The sequence below is a fragment of the Canis aureus genome, chromosome X (assembly GCF_053574225.1).
Source record: "Canis aureus isolate CA01 chromosome X, VMU_Caureus_v.1.0, whole genome shotgun sequence".
NCBI lineage: Eukaryota > Metazoa > Chordata > Mammalia > Carnivora > Canidae > Canis > Canis aureus.
The window spans coordinates 28,151,647-28,166,659 of record NC_135649.1 but is presented as its reverse complement, the minus strand read 5'-3'; the positions used below and the strand labels follow the sequence as shown (position 1 = coordinate 28,166,659).

At 41.4% G+C, this 15,013-nt stretch overlaps 1 protein-coding gene across 3 annotated transcripts in view; it reads right to left on the bottom strand.

The window, feature by feature from the left end:
• The window catches only part of TENM1 (teneurin transmembrane protein 1), a 794,498-nt gene that overhangs the window by 18,562 nt on the left and 760,923 nt on the right, over positions 1 to 15,013 (bottom strand). For all 3 annotated transcript variants that reach the window (XM_077888554.1, XM_077888556.1, XM_077888557.1), the window contains 2 exons: positions 12,618 to 12,790; positions 11,261 to 11,496 (listed from right to left, as the gene is read on the bottom strand). In XM_077888554.1, the coding sequence (XP_077744680.1) occupies positions 11,261 to 11,496; positions 12,618 to 12,790 (409 nt within the window). The remainder of the gene's footprint in view (positions 1 to 11,260; positions 11,497 to 12,617; positions 12,791 to 15,013) is intronic.

The following is a 15,013-nucleotide window of genomic DNA, read 5'->3' as shown; positions in this document are numbered from 1 at the left end:
GGGAGTGATATTACCACCTCATGCCACAGAGTTGTGCTAAGAATCAAATAAAATTACATTTACAGCTAACTGGTGAAAGGTAAAAATAACATTAGTAATTGTTATTTTAAAAATAAAATGATTACTCATTTAGGTTAAGCTTTGAATGGGCTCATGTGTCAGATTACAAGGTGACTGTGGTTTGGTATGCTAGATTTATATCTGTAGAATTGTTAACATGATCCGGAACAGAATGTTAAATATCTAGCTAATGACTAAGGGAGAAAAAAAACAACATTAGGGTTTGACTACATTAATCATAGTTGAACTGAACTGATTCGCTTGCTGCTCAACTAAACTTTATGGTCATTTTTAATTTTTGTGGTCAGAGATCCTTTTAAACATCTGAAAGCTTCATAGTGTCCCCAGAAAAAATGCACATAAACACATACATGAACATTATAAATACAGTCTCAAAGGGGTTCAGAAACCCAATTGTGGAACCTCTAGGGGGTCTCAATAGTCCAAATTTAAAATCTTGGTTCAGAGTTTTTTTTTTAATTTTTATTGAAAAATTTTTATTGGGGAGGTGGGCGGGGGGTTGGGGTGACTGGGTGATGGGCACTGAGGTGGGCACTTGGTGGGATGAGCACTGGGTGTTACGCTAAATGTTGGCAAATTGAACTCCAATAAAAAATATAAAAAAAGAAAAATTTTTATTTTTAAAATTGAGATATAATTGACATATAACATTATATTAGTGTCAGGTGTACAACACAATAATTCAATATTTGTATGTATTGTGAAATGATCACCACGTAAGTCTAGTTAACATCCATCACCACACAGAGTTACATATTTTTTTTCTTGTGATGAGAGCTTTTAAGATCTATTCTCTTGGCACCTTTCAAATATATGATACAGTTTTATTAACTATAGTCTCCATGCTGCCCATTACATCCCCAGGACTTCTTTTTAAAAATATTTTATTTATTTATTCATGAGAGACACACAGAGAGAGGCAGAGACATAGGCAGAGGGAGAAGCAGGCTCCCTGAGTGGAGCCTGATGTGGACTCCATCCCAAGATCCCGGGATCACCACCTGAGGCAAAGGCAGAGGCTCAACACAGAGCCACTCAGGTGCTCAACACGGAGCCACTCAGGTGCCCTCATCTGCTCTTATTCTTGTCCTGGGAACCACCCTCCTTCCCTTTAAAGCCTTAAGACCCTCTCCCATTCCTTAGTTTAGGATGGCATATAAGCCTTATATTTCCTTGACTGTTTTTGAGCCTTTTGTATTTTTGTGGAGCCTCCATAAGTACAAAATTGAATTTGTTTTTTTTCTCATTAATTTGTCTCATGTGAATTTTATTAGACCAACCGAAGAACCTAAAAGGAAGATGAGAAAAATTTTCCACCCCTACAATTGCAAAGCCCACATTCTCATTTCAAAGTCCAGTCTTCCCTTGTTCACTTTGGTTTTCAAAACAATTTCCTCAAACACCACCCTCCATCATAAAAGTGATGTTTTATCATTGCAGAAAAATTGGAAAATAAAGAAATAGAAAAAGAAAATAATTACTTGTAATCTCATCCTCCAATGCTAATCACTGCTAATACTTGGCTGCATTCCATTCATCTCTCTTTTTTGCATAATCTGTTTATACATTCAAGAAATACAACTAGGATTGTACTTAAAAGTTCTATGTCCTACTTTTTAGCTAATGTTTATCTTGAGCATTCCTCGTATTATTAAATATTCTTAAAATGTGGATTTTAATGGTTGCATAGTATCTTCTTATATGAATATTATTTTCCTTCTTCCTATTGTTGGAAATTAGAGTTTTTGATCCATTATTCTTTCATATTTAATATTTTGTTGAACATTTTCCCTTAATACAGAACTCAACAAGTGAAATTACCAGGTGAAATGATAAGAATATATTAAAGACTCCTGATGCAACATGAGTTATTACTTTCTAGTGCAGGAAGTTTCTAAGTAGTAGTGGGGGAGCCCACCTTATTCCATCCTTACCAGCATCAAGTAAATGTTAGCACTGTCAGTAAACTTTTCTCAATATGAGAGTGGGAAAATGGTATGTTACTATGGTTTAAATTTGCATTTATTTGATAACTAGTGAGGTTGAACCTTTTTAAAAGTCTATTGGTGACATGTATGTTACCTACTCGTGAAGGTTTTTTTTTTTCATTCTTTTTGTTGGGGTATGGCACTTTGCTTTAAGATAAAATATCTTTGGTTCAGTTTCTTCATCAGCCAGCTGTGGCTAATAATATTTGCCCTTAAATTTTTTTTAAAAAAGGACCTATCAAATGTTCCATGCTATGAATCCTGTCCAGAAGACTAGAGATTAGATACTTAAAATTATTTGAAAGGAAATGCTGTTAGTCTCAGGGGTAGGTTTAATTCAGGGAATAGAGCCACACACAGATTGGGAATCATGACTCTTTAAACCATCTGTGTAGCCAATGTGTGCAGTGTTGTAGTGCATAAATATACAGTAACCTGCTGTTATTACCTAAAAGGTGATAGTGAAGCACATATTTTTTGTCTTTTGATACACAGGGCTTGGAAACCTATACATAACCAGGTGTTCTTTCTTCAACTACCTTTCCTGTGGTTTTATAGCCACGTATCTCCAACTGTAATAACGCTCATTTACAATAGCTGTAAAATATCCATGTACTCCCAGAGACGGTTGTAACTGTTACAATTTATGTTATAATGATAGTTAAAGAGCCAAAGTAACAAGTGATTTCCAGTTCAACTAAATTTGTGGTTTTATTTGTCTGATAGATTAAGTTTACTACTCAAGAACACATTTCTTAATAAAGTCATTACAGTTACACAAGCAGGGATCACTGTTAAGTGGTACAAAGCAAGCAGAGAGGAAGGCGGCCTAATGTTCCTTCTCTGCTTGTCAGTATGTCCGCAACCAGGCTTCTCTTTTTCTGGATAATGTACTCTGATACTCAGATGCTGTTGAAAAACTATTTTCAAAGCTTCAGAAGGTGTGACATTGTGATTTATAAGAAATGTATATTTGGTCTTGGACCCTGTTCCTGGCACAAAGTTCCTAAAACCCTTGGAATCTCCTCTGATAAGAGTGATAAAGCTGCCTTTTGTCATGTTAGTGAGGTGACTTTTGGAAGGCCCTCAAGTAACCTAAGAATGGGGGCTGATTTGCCAGGGAAACCAACCACATGATAGAGGATTAGGACTTTTAGTATCTCCATCCAAACCTCCAGGGAAGGGCAGGAGTTGCAGGAGGTTGAATCCATTGCCAGTGGCCAATGATATAATCTATCATTCCTAAGTAATGAAACCTGCATAAAAACCCAAAGGACAGGCTGCAGTGCTTCTGGGTTGGTGAACAAGTGGAGACCCTGGGAGAGTGGCGCGTGTGGAGGGCATGGAAGCCCCGTGCCCTCTCCCCATACTTCGCCTTCTGCATCTCTTCCATCCAGTTCTTCCTGAGAAGAACTTTTATAATAAATTGGTAATCTTTTAAGCAAAATGTTTCTAAGTTCCATGAGCTGCTCTAGCAAATGAATCAAACCCAAGGAAAGGGTTGTGGGAACATCTCATTTATAGCCTGTCCATCAGAAGCACTGGCAACAACTTGGGCATGGTGACTGGCATCTGAAGTAGCAGGCAGGAGACAGTTTTGTAGGACTGAAAACCCATGGAATCTGATGTTATTTATTGGTAAATAGTGTCAGAATTGAATTGAATTGTAGGACAGCCGGCTCATGTTCCAAGACTTGCTTGTTGATGTGGGGAACTCCACTTCCCACATTGGAATTGGGTCCAGGAACCCAAAAGAGAAGGTAATGTAAAATGGCTAAAAGCTGAAAGGCGGGTGAAGGAACAGAAGATGTCACACAGTACCCCCAAATCTCCTGTGGATACTATGTGTGAGAAGGCTGGGAAGGAGTATGCTTGTCCAGGTGGGCTGCTCCATTCTTATCCTTGAGTGCTTACATACTCCAGCCATTTTGTCAGGAATCCAAACTTAAGCTGACTGCCTATGGCTATTGGGGTCATAAGCAAGGTTGGGAAAGCTCCACATTTATAGGAACACTAGTTTGCCTGAAAGACAACAATCGCCTTTGACCCAAGTGTGGGCCATGATCTTTATTTCCACTTGCACAGGAGCAGAATTTGCCATTCCAAAATATGCCTCTTTGGCATAAGGATTATTTTAGGCTGATTATTTTTAAGAAACAGCTACAAGGAGAAGCTCTTTAAAAAGCTGTGAAGTTACCCATTTGTATTTATAAGGGGAATTTCTATTTGTAAGGGTGTCTCTCTGTACCAGAAAGTGGGGAATGACTAAATCTCTAGAAACTTTTAGCAACAGAGAAGGTGAGGATTTAAAACTGCACAACAACTGCATCCTTTTTTATTGTCACTTTCCTGGTAACCTCCCATAACTGACTCCGCACCTCCCACATCTTTTGTCTTTAGCTGGAGATGTTACTTAAGGTATTGGCTTTAGCTAATTGGGGAACTACTCAGTTTCCCTGGGTCTCTCATATACACAGTAGGTATACATGTTGTTAGACTTATGTTTGTTTTTCTCCTCCTCAATCTATTCTATGTCAGTTTAATTATTACACCAGCCAAAGAACTTAAAAGGGTAGAAGGAAATTGTTTATCTCCCCAACATACTCTTCCTCCAAACGGTCTATACTAATTCTTGTGCTGGAAAAGAGGGGACAAAGAAAGAGGTGAAATTTGGTAATAGCCCCAAGTTAAAATGGGTTTCTTGTCTCTTTGGATAAGGACGCACATTGAATGAGACCTCTGGATTTGGCAACTTATGAGCTGTATGTTGGGGTAAGAAAGTTGGACTTGGTAACAATTTTTCATAGGGGAAAAAGTATCTGTGCTTTAATTCATCCTTTGGTTCCCTTATATTTTTTTTTTCAGCTTTGCTAAGGAGAAGTAAGGAGGAGGGCTTGCTTTTTGTTCATACTTGGACCAGAAAGGAAAGAGGGAAGTGAGTGCCCTGGGGAACCATGGGTTGTGTTTCTAGCAGAAATCAAAAGTGCTTGGAAAGGGTGGGTACAAGCAGAAGCTCCAAAGAAAAGTGCCTTTGTCTCCACTCAGAGCCTTTTCTCGCTTCTTCCTAGGAATTCGTGTTTTAATTGCTTAAGAAAAACTCCTTTCAACCCTTCCAATACAAGACTCATTCAATTAGTAGGATACAGATATATTAAGTTGTTTACTGATATTTGACTGTTTTTAGCCTATAAGAAGGGCAATTTGCTATGGTTCAACTTAATATCTTTTATATATTTTATTATTATATAAATATATATAAACACATACACAAAATGTGTTGAATTCTAAGCTATGATTATGTCAATTAATTTTTTAAAAAATATTTATTTATTTATTTTAGACAGAAATAGCAGGGGGAGGAGCAGAGGAAGAGAGAATCCTCAAGCAGACTCCCCACTGAGCATGGAGGCTCACATGGGGCTGGATCCCAGGACCCTGAGATCATGACCTGAGTCAAAATCAACAGCTGGCCACTTAACTTACTGAGCCACTCAAGTGCCCCATGATTTCTTCTACAAAGAAGAGAAGGCTGAATTTTCAAGGATGCTGTCTGGCATTTCAGCTCACAATGCCACTGAATTACCCTGTTAATTTTTGCTGAAAAAATCAGAAGATGAATAAGTGAGATGGGCCAAATAATCACATCACTGGGAGACACACTGTATTTAATTTCCTTGAATTTATGAGAATGGATAGAAAAATCACAGTCTATTTTAAATTAGTACATGCTACTCTACGCTCACTGGTTTTAAGGTAATTAGTACTTGATTTTTAGAAATTAATCAGTACAATGCTACAGATTTTATTTTTAATTGATCATTGTTAGGCTGACAATCAAAACTATACTTAGCCTTGCTTTTATTTCACAGATTTGCCTATAAACTAATAAGGCATGTATTTCGTGTTAGCATCAGCTGCTACTACCCCATCTGGATTTTCCTTTTACCTCTTTTTTCTTATTGACTCCCAAGACAACTTCCTTACCTTGCCAGTCCACAATATCTTAGTGCTAGTAGGGATCTTGAGACATGGGCTATTGAATTGACCTGCCTGGGTTCAAATCCTGCTATCACCACATACTAGTTATGTGCGACCTCTCTCTTCCTTCCTTTCTTCCTTCCTTCCTTTCTTTCTTCCTTTCTTAGAGAAGGGGTTGCAGAGGGAGAGGGAAAGAGAGAATCTTAAGCAGGGCCCATGCCTAGAGCTAAGACCAATGCAGGGCTTGACATGGGGCTTGATCTAACAACCCTGAGCTTATGGCCCAAGCTGAAATCAAGAGTTGGATGCTTGACTGACTGAGGCAACCAGGCACCCTGTCTCTGTGCCAGTTTCTTAATCTGTAAAATGAGGATGGTAATAATAGAACCCACCGGATAAAATGTTATGAGTACTAAATGAGCTAATACATGGCCATATACATAGTAAGACCTCAGTGAATGTTAGCTGCTGTAATTATGCTCAATTGTGATAAGGCTACTAATGATAGAGATTGCATAGCCCATATCCTCACTTCATAGATGTGAAAAGTGGCACAAAAGTATGGGCATACCAGTTCTTCCTCAAAATCTTGTTCATTTTGCCCACCTGACTTCTGCTATATCATTTAACTTGGAGGTTTTCTGCATTATATTAATTTGTTCTTGTTTAAATACTTTCCTGTTGGTGAATTCATTTGTGTAATCATACAGCAGACACTTGAAATTTTTTATGCCAAATTATTAACGTTTATATGCATGTGGAATAATATGTGAAATAATACTTTCTTTCTAGTTGTCTTAGTGGAATTGACTCAAGATTAACAAGTAGAGTAGCTTCTAGTATTTGAAGGCCCCAAGAATTCGCTGACCCAAAAAAACCCAATTCTGCCCAGTTGCCTAAAATCTCCTGTCTCCAGGTGACTCCTTAGGGGTAAGATGCACTGTTACTTGGGACTGAGAACCACAGATATATATTTTTAAATAGATTAATCTATCTGCAAGCAGACTCCTTATCTAAATTTTCACAAAATAAATCCCTCCAGCTGACCTGGGGAGAAGGAAGTTAAAATAGCATGAAGCAAATGTGAACTGCAGCTCTGAGCAGCCAGCAGCTGAGTGCCCTGTCAGCAAAGGCATTTTCTGAGAATGGAGGGAGATGCTGGAACCCTCTTGGCTGCCTCCCAAACTCCCCATCATTTGTCAGCCTGGGACCCTGTGTTGCATCTGGGCTTGTTTGCCCTTTCAGAGCGCAGATCACGTATGAACGTTCACATGTTGCATTGAAAAACCAATCTACCCCGTTCTCAGTTATCTTTGAGTGAAGAGGGGACAAAAATCAATTGTGAGGGTTTTAGGTTAGTCTTTGCTTCATTTTGCTTGTAAACATATAATCATCTTACTTGATTTTATGACTTTGGTTTGAAGTGCTAAGCTTCCTGGATTTTTTTTTCCTTTTCATAAAGGAGGCTGCAGTGCAGGGGTTTGGCTGTAACCTCACATCTCAGTCTGTGAAATCTTGTAAAGAGCTCTGGGATCCAGTACTGGGATCTGTCTCCTATAACGGTGTTATTATCTGTGGATGTGGCTAGGTGCAATCTGGGTGAAGTTCCTAAACTGGTTTGCTGTTGGTGAATGTCCAATTCCTTTACAACTGCTTCCATTGTTATCTGTGCTCTAATTTCTCCATTGTCCAGGGAAATGTATTTATGGGGACAGGCTGATGCAGCAGATAAGATACATGGACTGGATGTAAAAGTACTTTGCAAGGAAGATGATTCAAACACAACTCAGGTTGGGGGGAAATGGATTTTTAAAATAAAGGAAATCTCAGGATGTTAATGTGATTTATTTCACTTAATGGAGCTGGTGCAGGATGGCCCAGAGGTAACAAATCCCTTGCTTGCCGAGGCTGAGCAGGAAATCACGTTTTTCAGCAGTCTGCCTTGCTCACCTTGAAGGGGATCCTGACTTTGTATGAAAACCCCCCACCAGTCATTGGAGAAGAGCAATCCTTGTTGCTTTCTCTCCAAGAGAGATGTCTATCCTTTTCTGCTTTTTCTTCGAGCTAGAAGGTCTAGAGTGGATGTGATAGGTAGCTTTATGGAATGTCCATCATCTTAACCAAATGTGCCTTTAAATGAACCTGTCATTTTGTGTCCGAACAATTAGTGTTTTATGACCTGCTGCCCAAGCACAATTAAAAATCACAATCATACCTTTGTTTGTTTGTTTTTAAAGAAGAGTCCTATTTCCTACAGTACAGCATGAGGTTTCGATGTTGTGTGACTATCTGAACCTGGTATTCCGTCTCAAGAGCTCTGGGACCCCGACTTGTTCTCCCTCTGAAATGGCTGCTCCACCAGGAGAAATAAATGATGCAGTCCAAGGCCTTGAGGTACTTGAGGGTGTCAGAGAGGCTTATTCCTTACATGTATGCTTACAAATGGGTCACTGTATATCTGGCCCAGGAAGAGGGAACGTTACATCTCGTGCCATCTGCTTGCCCCTTGAAAAGCTTCCAGAAACGAAGGGGCACCATCTCTGAAATAATAAACTCAGCAGGGGAAGACAATTTGCTTTGCCTAAATTGGATTCACACCTACACGAGGGGAATATATTCCTTCCGTTAAATTAGATTTGCCTAATATGGGGAAACTGAGGCAGCAGTATAAAAAAATGCAGAAGGATGGGGAGAGAAGGTAAGAATTAGCCAGTTAAACAGTTTCCCTTCGCTTGCCTCTTCCACATTTCCCCTGCCTGGAGGCTAGCCAGTTGTCCTGTACCACCCACACTTGCCAGTACATTAGAGTCGATTATTTGTCTCTTTTTGTCAGCATTGAAATGAGGAGTCAGGCCCTGCCAAGGTGGCTCCACTGAGTGGGGCAATGATTTATAGATTAATTATTTTAAGGAACAAGGCAGCACAGCATGATGTAGTGGAAAGAGTGCTGTGCTAGGTGAAGACCTGCATTGTAGTGCTGGCTCTGATCCTGAATAGCTGTTTGACTTTGGGCAAATCACTTAACCTCTCTGGGCCTTAGTCTCCTTATCTGTAAATTGGGAATAAAAACAATTGATGGTTGTGGTGATCAAATAAAATCCTGGCTATGAAAGCATTTTGTTAACTCTAAAGCCCTAAACATATGTAAAGGATTGCTGTTAGGTTTCTAGGGACATGCATGGTTACACTGCTCAGTTGATAAGGGGCTCCATTCTGTGGCAGGACCTCAGGAAGTACCCTAGAAGTCACGTAACAGAGAAGGTCCTGCTTCTAAGCAGTTCCACAGATCTGCTCAACTATACCACAGGAAGGGAAATGGGTCAATTGTAAGTAGAATTCACTAAATAACACTTAACTCCTTAACACTACAGAGCCCCTAGATGTTTTATGACCATTAGCTTTTCAACATGAAGGACACTCTGGGATATGAGGTGTAAATTATAGTTTATAATTTCTTCATTATCTGTGCACATGGAGGGGAGAGAATGGTGGGTTATCTTAGAAAGTGGAGAATCCCAAAGTCACATAGTACAGGATGGGTTATCCTAAAGAATAGGAAAACCCAAAGGCACACAGTGTATGATCTGGTTCATAATGTTTTATTGAGGCTATAAACTGGGGGAGGCACTAAGAGTTCATTTCTTTGATGCAAATATTCTGTGGTGAATCCGTGAAACTGATAAGCCTTATGTAGATGGTTCTTACTTTAGTATGATATTTTCATTTCATAGGTGAAGAAAATAAAGGCATTTCTTTTTTTTTTTTGTTTTGTTTTTTATTAAGTAGGCTCCACACCCAGCATGGAACCTAACTTGGGGCTTGAACTCACAACCCTGAGATTGAGACCTGAGCCGAGATCACGAGTCAGACACTTAACTGACTGAGCCACCCAGCCACCCCAATAAAGACATTTCTTAAGCCACGTCAAAGGGATCCTACCCAGGAGATCCCATTTCTAGACTTCTGACAGAAACCCTGACTGCCTCCCACACAGAGATGTGCATGTGACTATGTGGACTGGTTTTACTTCTCAGTTCAGTGGCACATCAGCAGTAAATGCTTGGATAGAGACTAGCAACAGGATAGAATCAAAACATACAAATTGCCTTCTGCATATAGATAACTCTAGCGGCATTACAAAGACCACTGAAGTCGGAGTCTATGTGTTGCCAACAGAACTGGTTGTAAAGGAATATACTGTCGTGGATTATTTTGTCCTTATCGCGCCTCTGGACTGGTTGGACCGTTTCTGGTCGGAACTGGGTGGTTGTCTGGCGTCGTATTTCCACAGCCTAAAGGTTACCACGTTTTCACCGTGAGCGAGTTTGTACCGTGAGTGAAGAAAATGCAAGCTTCTCAGGTGTCCCGGCGTGACACAGGTGCTGAAAGCAGGCCTGGCCTCAATTGTGAGTGATTGTTTCCCTGGGGCTGGCAGTTGCTCTGGGGCTGATATTGAATGTTACTATATTTGGAGAGTTGGTCACATCATCCTAACATTGGTTAATGTTTGAGAAGGGACAGGTAGACACAGTGCTGTGGTGGTTGTAGGCTTTGTGGGCTGCAGAAAGGCAGGCCTGATGGAGATCTCTGGCTGACGGCAGTCAGCTGTGCCTGGTAAGGACTTGAAAGCCCCCAGACCTTCGATTTCCTCTGGGAAGCCCTCTCTGAGCACTGACTGGCTAATCCAATCTCAGGACTAGTCCTTCACCCTCTGGCCCTTAGTAATGTATTCACAGTAATGATATCATTCACCGAGTTTTCCTTTTAATTTGCCTCTGTCCAAAGGTTGCCTCATGTCCTGCATCCTTGTGTTTGCGCCTACCTGCTCTTGCCACATAAAGTATGAAGTACCCCCAGAGTAGGGAGCTGGGTCCATGTAGGGAGCCCGATAACCATCTCCCCGGCACACTGTGAGCGATTCTGGAGGGCCTCCTGACTAAACACATTTCTCCACCCAGACTTTCTTTGGTGCCTGAAATTGCTACTATTAGAGCACTTTAGCTGGCTAATGACAAAGAAAGCTCCTATTAGAATGTTCATTTAAGGATACTGAACCATTATCAGCCATTAGCACCCTCTCTTGAATTAGTGTATCATATAAGCCAGTCAGTCACCTAGAAACGCTGGGTTGCAATGGGACTTCTGATTAGGGCAGCTCTGCAGTTTTCCAACAGCAAACAAAAGTTTTGTGTCTCTGTGAGGTCAAGCCTTACCCTCAGTCTCCTTTCGAAAGCCGAAATGTTGCCTCTGTTTTGCTCCTTGCGCTGCCGCCACTCGATGAGGTTGGCGTTGTGCTCTCCGGGCAGGGAGATGTTGCATTTGCCCAGGGTGGGGTTCACGGCCCCGGCCAAGATGTGGGGCTCGGAGCTGAGGCTGATCTCCATCCCGCTGGCAAAGGTGACGCGTAGGGAGCCGTCTGGACTCACCCGATAGGTGCTCTGGGTATTTTCTGTAGGCGGAGGGGCAAAGGGGGAAGAGGGGAGGAAAGGGAAGTGCAGGAAGCAGAGAAGAGAAAGTTTAGCTTCCGGAGGCGACCGCACGAAGGCTGAGCAGGTGGCTCGCCTGGGGACCCAACTGCCCTCGGGGCTGGGCAGCCGCTCTCACAGGCACAAGCGCTCTCTGTCCATGTGGGCCTTGTTATTTTCATAGCTGGGGTATCTTGTTTCTTGGATAAAAGATTCCTGCCGAATGCTGCAGGCTGTTTTTGGCTTGTCTCTTTCACTTTTAAAGAATTCCCTCACAAAATCCTTCTCTGACTTGGTGGATTGGCCTCCTCGGTTTGCTATGGTGGGAGCCAGAAGGAGAAGAGGAAGTTCACCTCCACATCCTGACCGCCTGAGGACATGGGCATGGCTATCGCACCCCACAAAGTGAGTACACCGACAAAGGCTGCTACCGATCCTTTCAGTGAGCCTGAACTCTGGGCAGTTCTGTGTCTGGCCCCACAACCTAACAACAGAATTGGTCCTTAATGACCAGGCAGAGAGAAAACAATTTCTCTGTCCATGTCCCTCTAGCTTCTGAGACATTACTTCCAAATGCAACCTTCCCTCCCGTCTTCCCTCCCTTTCTGTTTTCTTCTCTCTCTCTCCCTCCCTTCCTTTTTCTTCCATTCTTACTTTTATCTCTGGCTAGAATGGGATTTTGATGCTCTCATTTCACTTACTTTCCTGCTTGGTGCCGTATCCCAATTCATCCTATTTATTCACCCACGTCAGCATTGATCTAGAATGCTAATCTCAGGTGGGGCACAGGCTTCATTTCTTTAATATAACCCAATCAGAGCCTAAAAGAGCTTCACAAACAGCTGGGTGTTGGGAAATGACTTGAAGGGAGAGAAGATTTGGCAGGGATTGAACCTCACAGCTCCCACAGAGATGTGGCCCAATGTTGCTACACGAACTTTGTGAAAGGTGTGATTTTATTTGGATTTCAGCCTCCATAGCTGGAAAATAAGAAGCCACCTTCGCAGCCAGAAATGAATTCTATTGATTAATGGTGTGCAGAGGTTTGATGGTAAAAGTTCAGAAAGGTGCTATTACAGTCAGGTGAAGTGGGAAGTATCCTTACCTTGTTTTAAAATATATATGGTACTAGTTGCTGTCAAGTTGGTTGACATGAGGACATTTTCACGGTTGGAAGTATCTAATTCCACTTTTGTCAGCTTCTCCAGGTCACTGTGAAAGCTGCTGACCTCTCCAGTGGGAAATGTTGCATTGGTCAGATGTCCCTCGGGGTCATACCTGAGGAATGTAACCAATCCCAACTTTGAAGCCTCTTGGCAGTGATAACAGGCCTTTGCAAATAAAAATCACTTGGCAGCTAATACAGTTTAACTTTGAGTGATAACAAGTATTATTAACCTTGTTCAATAAGAAGAAAAAGGTCAGAGAGATGATTAATCAAACGAAGGTATTTCTTGCAGCTTCTGAATTCTTGATGACTTCCTTGAGCTGTGCTGTTTTACAGAAAAAATATATCTGGTAATGAATCACCAGGGTGGAAAACTGATTTATGAATCATGTCCTGCTGTGTGTAATGTTGCAGGGAGGCCTCCGTTTGCAATTTGGGTCGATCCCACTAGATGTGATGGATAACAAAACCCAGCAGAGGGTGCTATTGGCAAAGGAAAAGGAGGCACAGCCGGCCCCCAGTGTCTGGAAGGGCAATAAACTGATTTTGCATTGTGATAGGAAAATTATATTTGCTGCTGTTTAAGTTGCCAAATTTGAAATGAATGAATCATTCTTACAACAAAATGAACAAGCACAGAGGATAATGGAAACATGTTCATTAAAACATTCTGGAGCCCCCTGATCTCTGTGTCACTTAATTTTTCTAAAAAAATCGTTTTAGAGTATAGTACATAATGCGTTGTAATTTGCCTATATGAGTAAGAGACAAAAAAATAATTACCTGGGATAATAGGCAATAACCTATATCTGGAAATATAGTCTAGTGAGTTTACTTTTTTTTTTAAAAAAAAATCAGAATGATTGTCAATCTCACTGTCCTCCAAATGGAAACTGCTTCCCTGAAGGCTTTTGATGTGGAGCTGTTCTTTTATTGCCAATAGAACCATGAAAAATAAACACTTCATTAAAAGTAAAGACATGCACTTGGAAACCCATTACTGTTTTCTTTTCAAGTTGCAAATTACAAAATATTTAAGCACTTTTATTTGCTTTTAAAATGTTAAACAATTAAATTCTTTTTACCCAAAGTGAGTAGGATACAGCCTGGACACAATGGCAAAGTCTGGCTCTACTATTTCCTCCCCCGACAATTATGCAAAATGGCATAGTGATTTAGTGTTAGTTCACTAGGTTTTAAAGAACTAAGCCTGGGTAGTTGCTCAAATTTTAAAACCTAGACCAGCGTTTGGTAGGCTTGGGCAAAGGGGCTGGACCTTATTTTATCAGACAGAACTGAACTTGGGGCTATACGCAATGCCACCTCAAGTTCGGTGCAATGGGTATACGAGCGTGTGCACGTACGCACATGTGCTATCAGTTTAAACAGGCGTGCGTGCAAATGAAAACAATCAAGTAGGTCAGTTGATATCACAGACATGCCACGCCCAATTGTTTAATTGGCTGCATCTTCTGTGTCAATGGATTTTCATCAAAAAGGTTGTTGGTGTGTTGCTACTGTGCCGCCCTAGCCTCGTTATCAAGGAAAAGACTGAAGGGTGCTGTTTGTGCCTGAGCTTAATGGCACAGCCCTGACCCTGGCTCAGCTCATTTGCCCCTGGTCTGCTCTGGGGCTCTGTGACTGCAAAAGGCAGGCCCCTGATGAGAAAGGACCATGGAAAGGCTGGAATGCCCAGCCCAGCCTCAACCTTGTCTGCGTGGTCTTCCTTCTAGGAGAGGAATACGTCTACCTTTAATTATCCCAAGGTACCAAGCTGCTTTTCCTGGTAGGGAAGTATTTCCAGGCAGCAGATAGAAGGAAACTGCCTTCCTCACCAGGGAGCCTGGGGCCCCACAGCCTAGATTATGCAGGCAGTGCCTTTCTGCTTGACATCCATCGACAGCAACTTTGCCTCATTGGATTACCCTTCCTGATTGCCAAGTGGTTTCCTCAAACCGTGGCAAGGTCAACCATCATCATTCCTCAGGTAATCTGACCTAAATTGCTATGCATGTAAGTGCCCGATGGGCTTTCCAGCTTGGGGGCAGTTTCCTTCTTTTTCGCTCACAGAACCTCTTGTTTTAAAAGCAAAATTTCATCTTAAAGTGAAGATAGTGGTTGTGTCACTCCTCAGGGCAAGATGACAAAATCAGATGTCATTTGAGCCATCCATGAGCAGAGGGACCAGGGCCAAATATTCAATGAAACTTAGCAGTGCCCTGTGGATAAATCTGGTTTCCAAACCCTCCCACCCCCCACCAAATACTTTTAAACTCAGTCACTGGTGCTGTTTATCTGAGATTATATGTTTCAAAGCTTAGTCCCTAGAGCAC